This window comes from Lithobates pipiens, unplaced genomic scaffold (assembly GCF_037356315.1).
Source record: "Lithobates pipiens isolate NorthernLeopardFrog02 unplaced genomic scaffold, aLitPip1_a1.2 Scaffold_23, whole genome shotgun sequence".
NCBI lineage: Eukaryota > Metazoa > Chordata > Amphibia > Anura > Ranidae > Lithobates > Lithobates pipiens.
This window is the reverse complement of record NW_027507785.1, coordinates 112,685,150-112,699,751: the sequence shown is the minus strand read 5'-3', so window position 1 is coordinate 112,699,751 and position 14,602 is coordinate 112,685,150. Positions and strand designations below refer to the sequence as shown.

At 41.8% G+C, this 14,602-nt stretch overlaps 1 protein-coding gene across 1 annotated transcript in view; it reads left to right on the top strand.

The window, feature by feature from the left end:
• The window catches only part of GNL3 (G protein nucleolar 3), a 42,530-nt gene extending 28,180 nt beyond the window's left edge, over positions 1 to 14,350 (top strand). Inside the window, exons 10-15 of the mRNA XM_077452204.1 lie at positions 1,068 to 1,242; positions 9,651 to 9,793; positions 9,882 to 10,012; positions 11,184 to 11,395; positions 11,583 to 11,628; positions 14,027 to 14,350. Of these exons, the coding sequence (XP_077308330.1) occupies positions 1,068 to 1,242; positions 9,651 to 9,793; positions 9,882 to 10,012; positions 11,184 to 11,395; positions 11,583 to 11,628; positions 14,027 to 14,121 (802 nt within the window). The 3' untranslated portion in view covers positions 14,122 to 14,350. The remainder of the gene's footprint in view (positions 1 to 1,067; positions 1,243 to 9,650; positions 9,794 to 9,881; positions 10,013 to 11,183; positions 11,396 to 11,582; positions 11,629 to 14,026) is intronic.
• The last annotated feature ends 252 nt before the right edge of the window (positions 14,351 to 14,602 follow it).

The following is a 14,602-nucleotide window of genomic DNA, read 5'->3' as shown; positions in this document are numbered from 1 at the left end:
ATTCTATATTTATTAAAACTTTCTAAATAACCAGGTTACTGTCCTTCAGACTATAGGGGGCCGGACTGTGACCAGTAGGATTAGATACTACCTCAGGTTTGGTGGTCAGTGGGAGTAAAAAAACAAAACGCTATGGTCAGTAGGAGAGGGACAGTGCCCCCGTTGTTGGTGGGCAGTGGGAGGGACAGTGCCCCAAGGGTTGAATTAAGGCAAGCAAAAGGCTGCACCTGGCCTGCAGTTTGCGGGCCACAGTTCTATATTTACTGTTAACCACCGCCCACCACATAGTAAAATGACAGTCGCAAGGTGGCTCTCTGGTTCAGGGACAATGTCCTATAACCTCGTACCAATCTTTCTGCGCAAGCAGGATGTGGCGCACCCCCAATCTCAGTAAAGAGCCGATGACGAGGCTCTTTACCCATGTGATCAGCTGTGTCAGCTCTGACAGCATGTGAGGAGATGAGAGCCCATCAGTGGCATTTCCTCACAGGGCACAAATTATCGGTGATGCCCATGATCCTCCAGTGCCCATTAGTACAGCCTCATGAGCGCACATCAGTATAAAAATGTACTTCTTTACAAAATGAATAGCAGAAACAAACTTTTTATTTATTTTTTTTCAAAATTATTGGTCTTTTTGTTTTTTGGGGGGTCATTACCACCAAAAGAAATCTGTCTTAATTTATTTTTTTTTTTACATTTTTAGTTTTGGTACAGCATTCTGTGACCGTGCAATTGTCTGTAATTCTAAATGCCACAGCACTGAAAACTTGGCCTGGGCAGGGAGGGAGTGAAGGTGTCCAGTATTGAAGTGGTTAAAGTGGGTTCAAAGGCTGATTTATTTGTCTTTAAAATAATAAACATGCTAAGCATGTGCTAAGCAAAGTGCTGGATCAATAGAGGACTCGGGTAAGTGTTTAGGTGGGGGCCTGCTATTGTAAGGTGTGTGGGGTGTTTTTTTTTTTTTCTTAATGCAGAGAATTGATGAAAGATCTTTTTGCACTTAGAATCGTTTTAAATTTGATGCTACACGTTTTATTTTTTTAAATTTTTTTTTCCTTTTTTAGGATTATTCAAGATGTAAAAATTGATGAAAATATTAAAATGACTGACAGTCCCAGTCTTGTGGTGTGTCCCGATGATCCACCTGTCACACTAGCAATGAGAAATGTATTTGAAAATAAAGATGATGACCTTTTGGAGGCTGTTAGGCTGATTATAAAACATTGTGACAAACAGCAGGTACGTGGTGTGTGTTTTTTTGTTTTGTTTTTTAGATTTAAAATTCTTCTGAAACCAGACTGCTTAAATTGTTTCAGTTTAAAGCACCCCTGTAATGATAGAAATATTTTGCTGTCTGTCTTCAGAAAATGCTAGTGGCCAGACGGTTTCTGGCTTAAATACTTCTTAGCCGCTAAATGGAACAAACTCACAAATATTTGAATCCCTTATCTCTATACTCCTTTTTTTTTTTTTTTTCCACCGTGGATAATTCAACAATTGAAGCCGCAGTGTCCCGATTGCCATGAACTTAGCGTTTTCGAAAGTCTATAGTGGGGCAGGCTCATAATGCTCCGGTGTACATGAACATCTGTTAATTTTTATTACCCAACAAAACTTCATTGCTAGTGTACCTACGCACTGCATCCAGAAAAGAAATAGAAATTTAACTAAACCGTGGAAAGAAGGCTTTTTTTTAATTATTGAAATGGATGTTTTCAGCATCAAAATTTGGGCAGAATGAGTGTGCAAAGGCCACCCTGCCTGAATACTTTAAGCTGCAGCCTTGAGATAAGCTCATACTGTGGCAGCTCCCTGGACTTCCTGTGCCTTGCCGAGTAGGTGCCTTGCCAACCCACTCATTGAAGCTTTTTAAGGCTAGGCTACAATGCCCCAGTCTGCCTGCTTCAAGAATGTCTGCATTTCCACATATAAGTATAGGAGTTGTTGGGGACTCTTGTACCCTTTCGCTAGTAAATTGAGCTCCCCTATAATGCATGTAGATGAAAAGAATTTTGTGTACTGTGTGAAGTTTAGCACACTTAAAGTGACACTAAACTCGGGCCTAAAAGAAAATGCAATTCAAATATGGTTTTTTAACACAAACAAAGCACCTTTTTATTTGCTCTCAGTCTCCTCCAAATTCCCTTTTTAGCTGCTGTGTTCCTATTAGAGGCAGGCTGTGTTCTCCACAGTCCTACTGTATGTAAAAACAAAGCCATCTTCTTGCTATCTGCTGAGATGAAGCAGGGCACATAACCACAAATAACATGCACTGCTTGTTCGAAGCAAATAGAAGTCAGGGGGAAAAGGAAAAGTGGGAGCGCACAAGGAACATTACAAGGAGGCAGGAAAACACAGTAAAAACACAGGGCCGATTGTAGTGGCATTGGTAGAGACGCATATAGAAGAGAGGCTTCAGATGGCCCTCTGCTGCCCGTGGGTGGGGTGGGCATATCATTCCACTCACGCCAGAGGTGTCTCACTTTTAATAGCCAAATCGGTACACTTCGAGTTATGTGAAGTAATTACCGACCCACAGGGTAGATGTGTTTCTCCATGCCAAACTATATGGTGAACAGTTTCTCCTGGCTTTCTACATACCTCCCCCATTTAGTATGACTGGAGGGACTCGCCCTTATGACCTGACACCCCGCAATACCAGCGATCTGGATGGGAGACTTTAACACCACTCTGTGGCCAGCACTAGATAGATTACAGACTTCACAGGGTTCAGACATGGATACCAGGGAGACCAAATTTTCTAAACTGATCTCCACTCTCCATTTAGTAGACACTTGGCGCTATAAATTCCCCCTTACAAAGACTTACTCCTGCTTTTCGGTTTCCCACAACTCCATGTCCTGCATTGATTTTATTCTTGTATCTCAAACCCTAACGCCGCAGCTGTTAGAAACTTCATTTTGCCCAAGACTATCTGATCACAGCCCATATTGGATCTCATTGAGTATTCCTGTCGGTAAGCCCCCAAAGCCTTGGTGCTTGAACACATTCTGGCTGTCCCTATTGCCGGACGATGATGAGCTCCTGAACCTATGGAGGCTATACTTTGTAGAAAACGAACAAACTGCCTCTATTTCAGCTGTTTGGGACTCTTTCAAAATATATGCCCGCATGACCCTCGCCTCCCACATAAATGCAATTAAGAAGAAATCCACAGATGTCTTTGATAGGGCGGTAGCGGAATTGACCTCCACAGAAAGGGAATATGCCACCAACCCTACCCCAGAGTTAGCAGCCCGACGCAAATTACAAACCAGAGTGGCAACCCAACTTCAGTTTACGAAGGCCAGGCAAAAGCTGTTCTTCACAAAGCAAAAATTCTTTGAGCATGGGGAAAAGGCGGGTAAGCTGCTGGCATATCTGGTCCACAGTGAAGATAGACCCCCGGTGGTCATCACCCTACATGGATCGAGGGGGGAACAGATCACGGATCTGCGTAGTGTAACAGCTAGATTTAGAGACTTCTTTGCAGATCTGTACAAAACAACTACAACAGACCCCACAGACCGGAGAACGGCCTTCCTTCGTAGTATCATCCTTCCCCAACTGACGACTGACCAGATTGACCTTCTTGAGGCTCCCCTCACCACGGACTAAATAGCCTTGGCTATTGCCAGTTTTGCCAAATCCAAATCCCTGGGCTCCGGACAGCCTCCCAATTGAGTTTTACTCCCAGTTCGGGGAATTTCTTACTTCAAAGCTACTCATGCTATATAACCACCTTTTCGAGACCTTTTCCTTGCCCCCATCCATGAGAGAGGCAGTAATAGTACTCATTCCCAAACAAGGGAAGGATCCGGCATATCCGGAATCATATCGCCCCATTTCCCTGCTCCAAGCGGACATTAAAATTCTTGCTAAGATACTGTCGCTGAGATTGAACAAAATTATCCTCTCTAATACATGTCGACCAGGCGGGATTTATGCCGGGTCGTAATACATCCTTCAACTTACGCAAGTTGTTTATTAACCTGCAAGCCGCGCATGGGGAGGAAGGATCTCGGGTAGTGGTAACCTTAGACACGGCAAAAGCCTTTGACTCCGTGGAGTGGGGGTACTTATGGAAATGTCTCGAGGGGTATGGCTTTGGCCCTAAATTTATTAAATGGGTGCAACTTTTATACCTGTCCCCAACAGCCAGGGTGATGGCGAACGGATGGCCCTCCGAGCAGTTTGACCTCAGCAGAGGCACAAGGCAGGGCTGCCCCCTTTCACCGTTGTTGTACGCCCTGGTAGCTGAGCCGCTGGGCACTTCCATCCGGGATAATCCAGAAATTAAGGGACTAGGCTCCGGTACTCTGAGAAAATCAGTATGTATGCGGACGACACCTTGTTGTACCTGGCTGACCCGGGTCCTTCCTTGCGCGCAGCACTACACACAATTGAACAATTTGGGACCTTCTCTGGTTTAAAAATTAACTGGGAGAAATCTCACCAACCGAGTCACAAGCCATGTTACCTCTCCAAAGAGTTAGTACTATCAAATACCTTGGGGTACAGGTGTCCAGAATATCAACAGACTATATACATCTAAATATTGAACCCCTTATATATCCTGTGTGAAAACTAAGCTCAGGATTTGGGCTCGCCTGCCACTGGGGGTATGGGGGCGCATAAACTTAAGATGATCCTACTTCCCAAAATTTTGTGTTAAGGCACTCCCCAACTTGCTTGCCTTTGAAATATTTTAAAACTCTAGAAGCCCTCCTTAAACCGTTTGTATGGGGTCCTAACAGACACAAACTGGCGTGGCAGGTACTTAAAAACCCTACTGACCTGGGAGGTATGGCATTGCCGGATTTCAACTTATATTGCGTCCCAGTTATCCCAATTGTATCACATAGACAAAACAGACGGAGAATGGTTCCTCCAGTTAATGTGCCCCAAGTGGGCCAGATGCACGAAAGATTCACTATATGCGAGAATAGGCCCCAGAAATGCTGGCTTGTGCAGTGGGGAGAAGGCCTTATTGAGACAATACAGGCGTATATGGGACATTGCTTCTGCCAAGCTGGGGATTGCCCAATATAATGATTTTACCCCATTATGGCACAACAGGACCCTACTAGAGTTCTGGCGAATCCCGGACGTGGATTGCTGATCCGCTCATGGGATTTTCTACCTACATCATTTAGTCGTTCATGGGACCCTAAAAACCTTTCACGCACTCAAGGAGGAATTCAATCTTCCTGCCCACATGTTCTACAGATACTTACAGGTCAAACATGCAATCCAAAACCAATTTATACCATCCCCTCCTCAGCCCACTCCCAATGTAATCATGGTGATAGTCAAAAATACAGACCCCCCAAAAACTAATATCAGCATTCTATAACATGCTCTCTACTCCTGTCACAACTACACTAGCGTATGGCCTTAAGCCTCGCTGGGAAAGGGCTGTGGGACCCATAGAGGACGAGGAATGGGGGGAAGCCTTGGGACTTTGCAAGGAGGTTTCGCCAAAGCTCTCAGAGACTGACCCAAACCTATATCATTCATCAGGCATACCTTACACCTCTTAGGGTAGCCAGATACAGGAACTCTCAGTCCACTCTGTGCCAAATGTGTGGGAGGGAGACGGGCACGTTCATCCATCTCTTATGGTTATGCTCCAAAATACAGGGACTTTGGACACAGTGAGATTCCTTCATGACGATATGGGCTCTCCAGCCACACTTGACCCAAAAATGTGCCTCCTAGGGCTCATGCCAGACTCGACTGACAGGTACACAAAGGTATTTCTGCATGAGACACTATTCATAGCGTGTAAGGCAATAGCTATGAAATGGATGAGGACTTTCCCCCCGAACTTAGCAGACTGGAAGGCCGAAATAAACAACACCCTCTCATATAAAAAATGTATATACACCAATAGAGGATGTCCTGAGAAATACTATAAAATTTGGGACAGGTGGCTGCAGGAGTCACACTTGCTCATAATTTGACCCTCGCACTACGCACGGGTAGGTCGATGGCATGTGGATCACCAAGCCCATGGGTAACAAAGCGAGTCACAAAATACTGAAACCAGGTACTTATTTATTCCATGGATACGCCATGGGGTGATGATAAAGACCTGAGATGTGGACACTACTACTGTTTGAAGTTATGTATATGTACCATACCTGATGATTTAAAAAAAAAAAAAAAAAAACACAGGGCCACTAAGTAGATGTCTATTGATTATATTGGGGAATAAAAAGCATTTTGTGTCATTCTAATATTGTGAACATGAGAATTGTTGAAAAGATTTTGCTCTGGTAAAATGTGCTCTGTGTGTGTTTTAACCCCCTGCTAGTAGCCAAAAAGGGGTTAAATCCACCTGCAAAATGCTGCTATTGCGGTGCTTTGCCGGCAGTATGGCAGCGCTGCCCCATTTGTTTTCAATGGGCAGGTGCGGTGTAATCGCTTCTCCTACACTGCTGCAAAGAAGCTGCTGGCTTGACTTTTTATGACTCCCTGCCAGCGCAGTGCCCCAGTGTGAAAGCACTCTGGCTTTCACACTGGGTTTGCAGCTGAGGTTTTTTTCAGGTGCTATTTTTAGCGCTTGAAAAATGCCTGCAGGATGAAAGGGGTCTTAATCGATTCTTACCCAGCCTACTTACAGAAGATTTACCAGCTCACCCAAAATTGACTATCGCTGGGTGGATGTTTCCATGCCATGATCTGTCTGTGTGCCCCGAATAATATTACAACCTCTTTATCCACCATGACGAACGTTCCGATAATCTCTTGGAACATTAGGGTGTTGCATAGTAGGTGAGGTTGAGGTCCAACTTGTGTGTGATTATGTCAGTATTACATTGTATATCCCTGTATGTTGCTGTCGTTCAGGTGCTTATCTAATATTTTCTTGAAACTATCGATGCCCCTCGCTGAGACCACTCCTTGACGCTCTTACAGTAAGGAACCCTCTACGTAGTTTAAGGTTAAACCTCTTTTCTTCTAATTTTAATGAGTGGCTACGAGTCTTGTTACACTCCCTTCCCGCAAAAAAGTTTTATCCTTATTGTGGGGTCACCAGTACGGTATTTGTATATTGAAATCATATCCTCTCTGAAGAGTCTCTTCTCCAGAGAGAATAAGTTCAGTGCTCGCAACCTTTCTTCATAACTAATATCCTCCAGACCCTTTATTAGCTTTGTTGCTCTTCTTTGTACTCCATTTCCAGTACATCCTTCCTGAGGACTGGTGCCCAGAACTCTCCGCTTAAACGTACTATGTTTTTTATGTGCCTTAAAAAAAAATGTAAGCCTGCAATTTTTTGTTTTCAAGAAACTCTCCTAACCACAGAATCCAGTGTAGTGCTTGGGCTACTACTGGGTGGGGTAGGCATATACCATTCCATGCACACTTCCTACTCTTGAGGGGCCAGTGTGATGGTGCATGCTGCTTTGGACTTTCAAGAACTAGATAGGGAAATTTGATTCTGATGGTCACTTCATTTTCATATTCTTATTGGTAGCTTGACTTGGCTTGTGTGTATATTCCACCGCACATTGTGACAACGGTGATTCTGCTTCTAATTTCTTATTTGGATGGGAGGCCTGAGGTACCGCTTCTCATTGGTGATTTCAACTGTTTAAACACAGCCTTGCATAGGCACCCAGTTCCTCAGTCCTCTGCCCTCTTCATGGGTACCACCTTGGCGAGGTTGATGCAAGAGGTGGTCTGGGTAGATATCTGGGTGCTCCATAACCTGTATATCAAGCAACTTTCAAGCTTTTCTAAAACACATGGTTCTTTATCTAGGATTGATCTTGCAGTGAGCAGCTTGAACATGCTTGCATTTGTCTCAGATGTAACTTGCAGACCACGTTGTGGTCCCATGGAAATTTATTGCCTTTTGGCTGAAATTATTCTGCTCACATGAAGGGATTGACCTGAGCATGCAAGGGTTTTTCACACCTAGGGATCCATCTGGCTTTTGCATAATACAATGGGAGGCATTTAAGGCCTATCTGCAGGGTTTGTTGATTATGAAATTTACTAAGGTGTAATGGGCCTCCTCAGGCTTTAAAGACATTATGGAAGCTCGGGTGCAGGAGTTGGAGGAAAGATACATTGCGGATTCTTCTAGCTAAGTAGGCCTGGTAATCAGCCCAATCTGCCTATGAGCATTTGCTATCCTCTCAGCAGAGAAGAGATTCTTCTCCAAGCAGGCATTCCTTGAGGAGGGGGATAAAACTGGTCGGCTGTTGGCACGGATTGCTACCTCTCGGCAACGTTCTCCTGCGATAGGAGCAATTTAAACCAAAAATAAAATAAAAAATTGCCCAACTATCCTTTAAAAAATAGCTGTTGGTTTTAGGGCTGCAACTAACTATTTTCATAATCGATTAGTTGGCCGATTTTATTGTTTCAATTAATCGGTTAATAACCTTAAAAAAAAGAGAAGAAAAAAAAAGTGGGTCAAATTGACGTTCATTTTCAACCACAGTGACAGGAAAATTTGGGAATAGAAAACTTCTTAGTCAAAGGAATTTTCAGACAGAGTATGTGGTTTTCATTCATTTCATTTTAAAAACAGAATGTGAAAATTTCAAACAAAATTCTTTCAGCGAATGTACAAAGATATTTCATCTGAATATTCTCATCTGAAAATTGATCTGTGTGGCCAGCATAAGGCTCGGTACACACCTATGCAGTTTGCTTTTGATCTGTTTTTGCTGTGCGTTTTTGATTTTTGCACACGTGATTTTACTGCAATTTGCATTTTTTTTGGGCAGATTAAAAAACAGAAATTGCTGCAAAAATGCATTACATGCTTTTCTGCAGCATCTCTAATGAAGTATATTGAACCAATAAAGCACCATTTTGCGTTTAAAAGTACCTGACCCTTTCCCTTTCTGATGTGAACGTGTCCCATAGGAAACCATGTAAATGAACTGTAGTGCATTTCTGCAAAAAGCACCAACACATAGATGTGAACCAGGTCTAAGATGTTTAGTAACATAATGTGGTTAAAAAAAACTAAAATAAGCCCTTTATAGTAGAAAAAAAAGCAGATAATCACTACTGTAAGGGGTTCATTTTTATTTTTTTTTTATTTTTTACTAGAACAGTGAAAGTAATAATTACAGTAGCGATTATTTGCTCCTTTTTTTTTTTTTTTTTTTAAAGGGCTCATTTTAGTTAAACCCCATTGTTACTGGCCGATCGATTTATTTTCATAATAGATTAGTTGTTTCAGCCCTAGTTGGTTTTGTAGGCTACGCCAAACATTTTTGATATGGGTTTGAATACAGCTTTTTTCAAAATATAAAAAAAGGCTGGTCAAAAAAATACACAAGTCCATCCAGTTCAACCAATAATAGGAAAAAAATATACACATTCCTTTTACCTACAGTTGGTCCAGAGGAAGGCAAAAAATGATCCAATTTGCTCCAGCAGGGGGGAAAATTCCTTTCTCATCCCCACCCCCTCCTGAAGAGTCCTTTCCATATTTGGAAATTAAATCTCCTTTCCTCCAGACGTAAAGTGTGCCTCCTTGTCCTCTTTGATGACCTTAAAGTGAATAACTCGCCACCCAGTTCACTATATGGACCACTTATGTATTTATACATGCATACATACAAATGTCTTATTTGATCCTTGTGTTTTATTTATTTTTCCTTTTCAACTAGATAATGTTGAAATATAATATTTCAGACTTCAGGAATTCCCTGGAGTTTTTAGACCTGGTTGCCCGCAGGAGAGGCCTACTGATGAAGGGTGGAGTAACTAATGTAAAGGGAGCCGCCAGGTTGTTCCTGGATGACTGGATGGGGTGAGAATATCTTCCCGTTTGTTCAAACATTGCACTTCTGTTACATGTTAATGATCACTTGATAAGAAATCAATTTGTTGTTCTACAGAGCCAGGCTTAGTTATCATACACAGCCACCTGCTTCCTCTAGCTGCCACATCAGCACTGAGCAGATAGCTACAATGAGAAAAGGAGTGGACCTAAAAGCTCTGGATGAACACAATAAGAGCATTATTAAAAGTAAGCTTGATTAAATTACTTCCATTGGTTATTGAAATGGGTTGGTTGTGGGCAAGCACAATTTATAAACTACCTACATTGCAGTTGTTTACCTAGCCCATTTTAGTTGGCCTTTCACCAAGCTTTTTCCAGTTGATTTGCTGCTCCATGCCTCAGGGAATCAATATTGGCGTGTGTACTGCTGCCAAGAGTGCAGTACTCGTTCTGCCATGCAGGGAGTCTGTGTGTACAGAGTGGTCACAATGTTGACTCTGGAAGCCCTTCTGCAAGAGCCTGTGTTTTAATTGCACACTGTGCTCTTGTGTATTATTGAGGTATAGCACAACTGGAGTTATTGAAAGAGGGGAAGGGGTGGGTGAGTTGGGTAGTTACTGAGGCCAACCGTAATGTTTTTAGTGGACTATCTCTGTACTGATAAAAGACCATGTGTTTCTTAAATTAAAAAAAAAGGGGGATTATACAAAATTTTTTCTAAATAAAAAGGCAATAGTAAAAGCAGGGCATGAGATAGAGTCACTCCATATTGAGTAAGGATGAGGAGGGAGGGGGAGAAGGGGTAGGAAATGGAATGGGAAAGGGGGATATATCAATTGGATGATGGTACTTAGTTATAATTAACTTTTATTTGAGGCTATACTCAAAATTAAAGAGTGGATTTATGTCACGCTAGTCGTTCTGCCACCAATCAAATCTGTGGGGTGTTGGCCTGTTTGCCAATGAAGGCAATATTACAGCCAGAGAGGGAGCAATGCTGTAGGAGCAGGAACATTCTAGTTTAACATTTAGAGGGAAATGTTATTTTGGGGAAATCTTGCATGCAGACAGGGATGTGTGCCTGCTGTGGTAGGGGCAGTAAAAGGGATTTTTTAAAATTTTTATTTGATGAAAGCAGGGCAAACTCTGCACTACAGAGAGCTTGGGTTACTCACACTATACTACAGGGAGAAGTAGTAGTGACGTGATATACATGTTTAAAGGCTGAAAATAAGGAAAAATATTTATTTATTTTTAGTTCATTTTGTAGTCGTAAAATTTCATTTTCTCTAGGATTCTACACCATACCCAATTATTTAAAGTAGGTTTAAAGTGATTAAAGAAGCTTCATTCCCTTCTTGACGTGCCTGCTATAATATTCAAATGCGTCAAACTTTTATGTTTTGCTGTCCTGCAGCCTTGAGGTGCCCTAGTCCTGCCAGCAGTATTGCATTTCACTTCTCCTGCCTGACCAACGGTATACTAGATGATACTGAACTAAAGGAGCAAAACCCAGAGCCTGAAGAGCAGGAAAGTGAGGAGGAGGAAGACTACGCTGATGAGGGGGAGGAGGAGGAGGAGGAGGAACTGATGGAGGGGGACCTGATAGAGGAGGACAATGGTGAAGAGGTAAAATACTTGAATATCAGTACAGAATCAAAGTTTAATAGCGATATTCTAGAATAAATAATTTCATATGTTTGCTTGGTATTTTTTGAGAACAACCTTGACCAGCCAGGATACTTTTAAAAATTAAACTAGTACATGTTTAATTTTTATTTTTTTTGGCTTATGCTTAATTGCATTTGTCTTGCAGAAAAAGCCTAAGGACGTACCTTTTACATCTGAAACGAAACAAACAGGTATGTGTTGAATTTCCCTGCCATCAAGCTGTGAACAACTAGATGCCTAAATCTATTTTAAAGCTGAACTCGATGAAAGTGTGTGTGTGTGTGTATGTATATATGTATATGTATGTATGTGTGTGTGTGTGTATATATATATATATATATATATATATATAATTATTGCAAGCAGTGTATAGTAAGTACCTGACTTTGACCTGGTATCAGCCTTTTGCAATCTCCTATACAGCAGACCTCACAAAGAGCCAGTTGTGCTGCAGTGATTGTGATGACAGTAGGAGAGAGCAGAGTGCCAGTAAGATGATTTCATCTGTGCCCTGCTTCTTTCATTGCCATTTCACATGCTGAGGAAGAACAATAACTGTTAACTGTATTTTTGTTTGCCTGGAGTTCACTTTTAAGTGATAATACAAGCTATATTTCATTTCTCCCACTACTCATTTGCTGTTGCTAAAACCCATTCTATGGTATACTGATGTGACGTGTTTTTTTTTTTTTTTTTTCCTTTCTTTCCATGACTTAAGAGAGAGGTGCTGGTTAAAAGTTCTGGAGTCTGACTCCACCACCAGCTGTCATCTGATTTCTGCTTAATAGTAAAATTAAATTGTAAAGGATTCAGTGATGGTGACATGCATGTTGCTGTCAGATTGTTATGTTTTATTTTAAGGCTGAGACATGATTTTGTTAACTTGAGGAAGTAAACCCTGAAAAGTCCCCCCCTCCCTGCAAAGTAAAGGCATAATGTGCTAGTATGCATCACATACTAGCACATTATGTGACTTGCCTGAAAACGAAGCCCGCATGGTCCCTACTGCAGGCCGCATCCATATTCGCACATCTTTCGGGGGCTCCGGCTCTGTAACTGGCTGGGGCCACATGTCACTCCTGCCCATCAGTTTCTTTAGAGTGCATGTGCCAATGACTTCATTGGCATGGTATACAGTGAATATCTCCTAAACGGCACACTTTTAGGAGATATTTACAGGCTTACCTATAGGTACAAATGTCTAGGGAGTTTTGCAACCTCTTTTTTTTTTTTTTTTTTTTTTAAGCCCTTTTGCTATAGGTGAGTGGTGTGTGTGTGTGTGTGTGTGTGTGTGTGTGTGTGTGTGTGTTTTTTTTATTTTTTCTTATCCGGTATAACTGCTTGCCAACCGGCTCACGCTGTACGTTGCCCTACAAGAAGTGGTTTGCAAGCGCCCGCTGCAAGTGTGATCGCAGGGGTACCCACGATCGTCTCACAGAGGAAGAACAGGGAAATGCCGATTTTAAACAAGCATTTCCCCGTTCTGCGTAATGACACTGATCACAGCACTCTAATCTGGAGCGGTGATCAGTGTCGTGTCACACATAGCCCCTCCCCCACAGTTAGAATCACTCCCTAGGACACATTTAACCCCTACAGCGCCACCTAGTGGTTAACCCCTTCACTGCCAGTCACATTTACACAGTAATCAATGCATTTTTAAATGCACTGATAAATGTGAACGGTCCCAAAATTGCACCAAGTGTTTCCGATCTGTCTGGCATAATGTTGCGGTCATGATAAAAATCGCTGATTACTAGTGTTAAAAAAAAAAAAAAAAAAAAAAGTTTATAAAAATGCCATAAACCTATCTTCTATTTTGTAGACATTATAACTTTTGCTGAATATCCTGAAACCTGTTATCATTCATTCCCACCAAACAATGTAATATACTGAAAACAGAGTTCTTGTATATTTTAATGTTGAGACAAGTTATTTTTGTAACCTTTCTTTATCCACAATTTAGGAGTCAATTGTCCATACTGGGAAGATGGTTTAGAGTTTGAGCCTGGGTTCACACTGATGCGATATGAAGTCCTGCGGTGCGAATTTTATCTTTATAGACTTCAATTAAACTTGCAGTAAACTCGCAGCACATTGTTCACATCTCTGTGACTTGTTCACTGTCTACTTCCTGAAATTTGCGGTAAAATCACAATAAATTCGCACCTCACATAGCACGAAAAAAAAAACGGATCAAGTTTGCAGTATATCGCAGTAGTGTGAACCTAGGCTGAAAGCTGAACTCCAGGAAAACTCAAAATGACCCTTGCTGCGGGCTCTCCCTGCATTGCAAGGATTAAATACTTGGTTCATCTAGGTACAAATAAGGCCACTGTAAATGCAGCTGATGCTCTTCTGTCTGCGATTCTTTGGGTTGTGGATGAGCCGTCAGAGTCCCTACTTGCAATACAGGACTGCTGGTCCTGCATTGTAGCAGGTAACATCTGAGTGCCTGCAACCAAGAGTGTAGAAGAGAAGTTGCTTTAGGGGACTGGTGTTGCAGCTGGGAGGTAACTAGTGCATTTTAGGTCTCCTTGGATTTGTGAGTTGTGAATTTTTTTTATTTTTTATTTTCGCCCCTAACAGAATTGGCAAAGCAAAGTGCTGGCAAGTCAGTCCGTTTTGATAAACTGGAGGAAGATCCCGATGATGCCTATGACTTCAATGCTGATTTCAACTGATAACCCATCAGTACTTAGTGTGTTGGACACTTTATTTCTTATTGTGTGCGAGTAAAGAGACGAAAGCTGGTAAAGACTCTTCCTATTCAAGCCTAGAGCAAGACTTGATAGGGATGTAAAATGACCGGCTATCATATATGGTGGATTCTATGAATCTCTGAATAACTGATGCATAGAAGGATGTGTTTGTTTGGATGGTGTAATTTCAAATAAAACACATTTGTACAAATTGTGTGTTTGTTTTTTTTTTTATTTTTTTATGACATGTCAGGCTAAGTGCCCTTTTTATTTTTTCCATAGTTCTTTAGCAGTCTGAAATGTTGCATGGCTCTTGATAATTTTATACTGACCATTTTTTAACAAGAATCTTAACCACTTGAGCTCCAGGGGATTTTACCACCTTCATGACTAGGCCTTTTTTTGGTATTTAGCACTGTGCTGCTTTAACTGGTAATTGTGTGGTCATGCAATGCTGTACCCA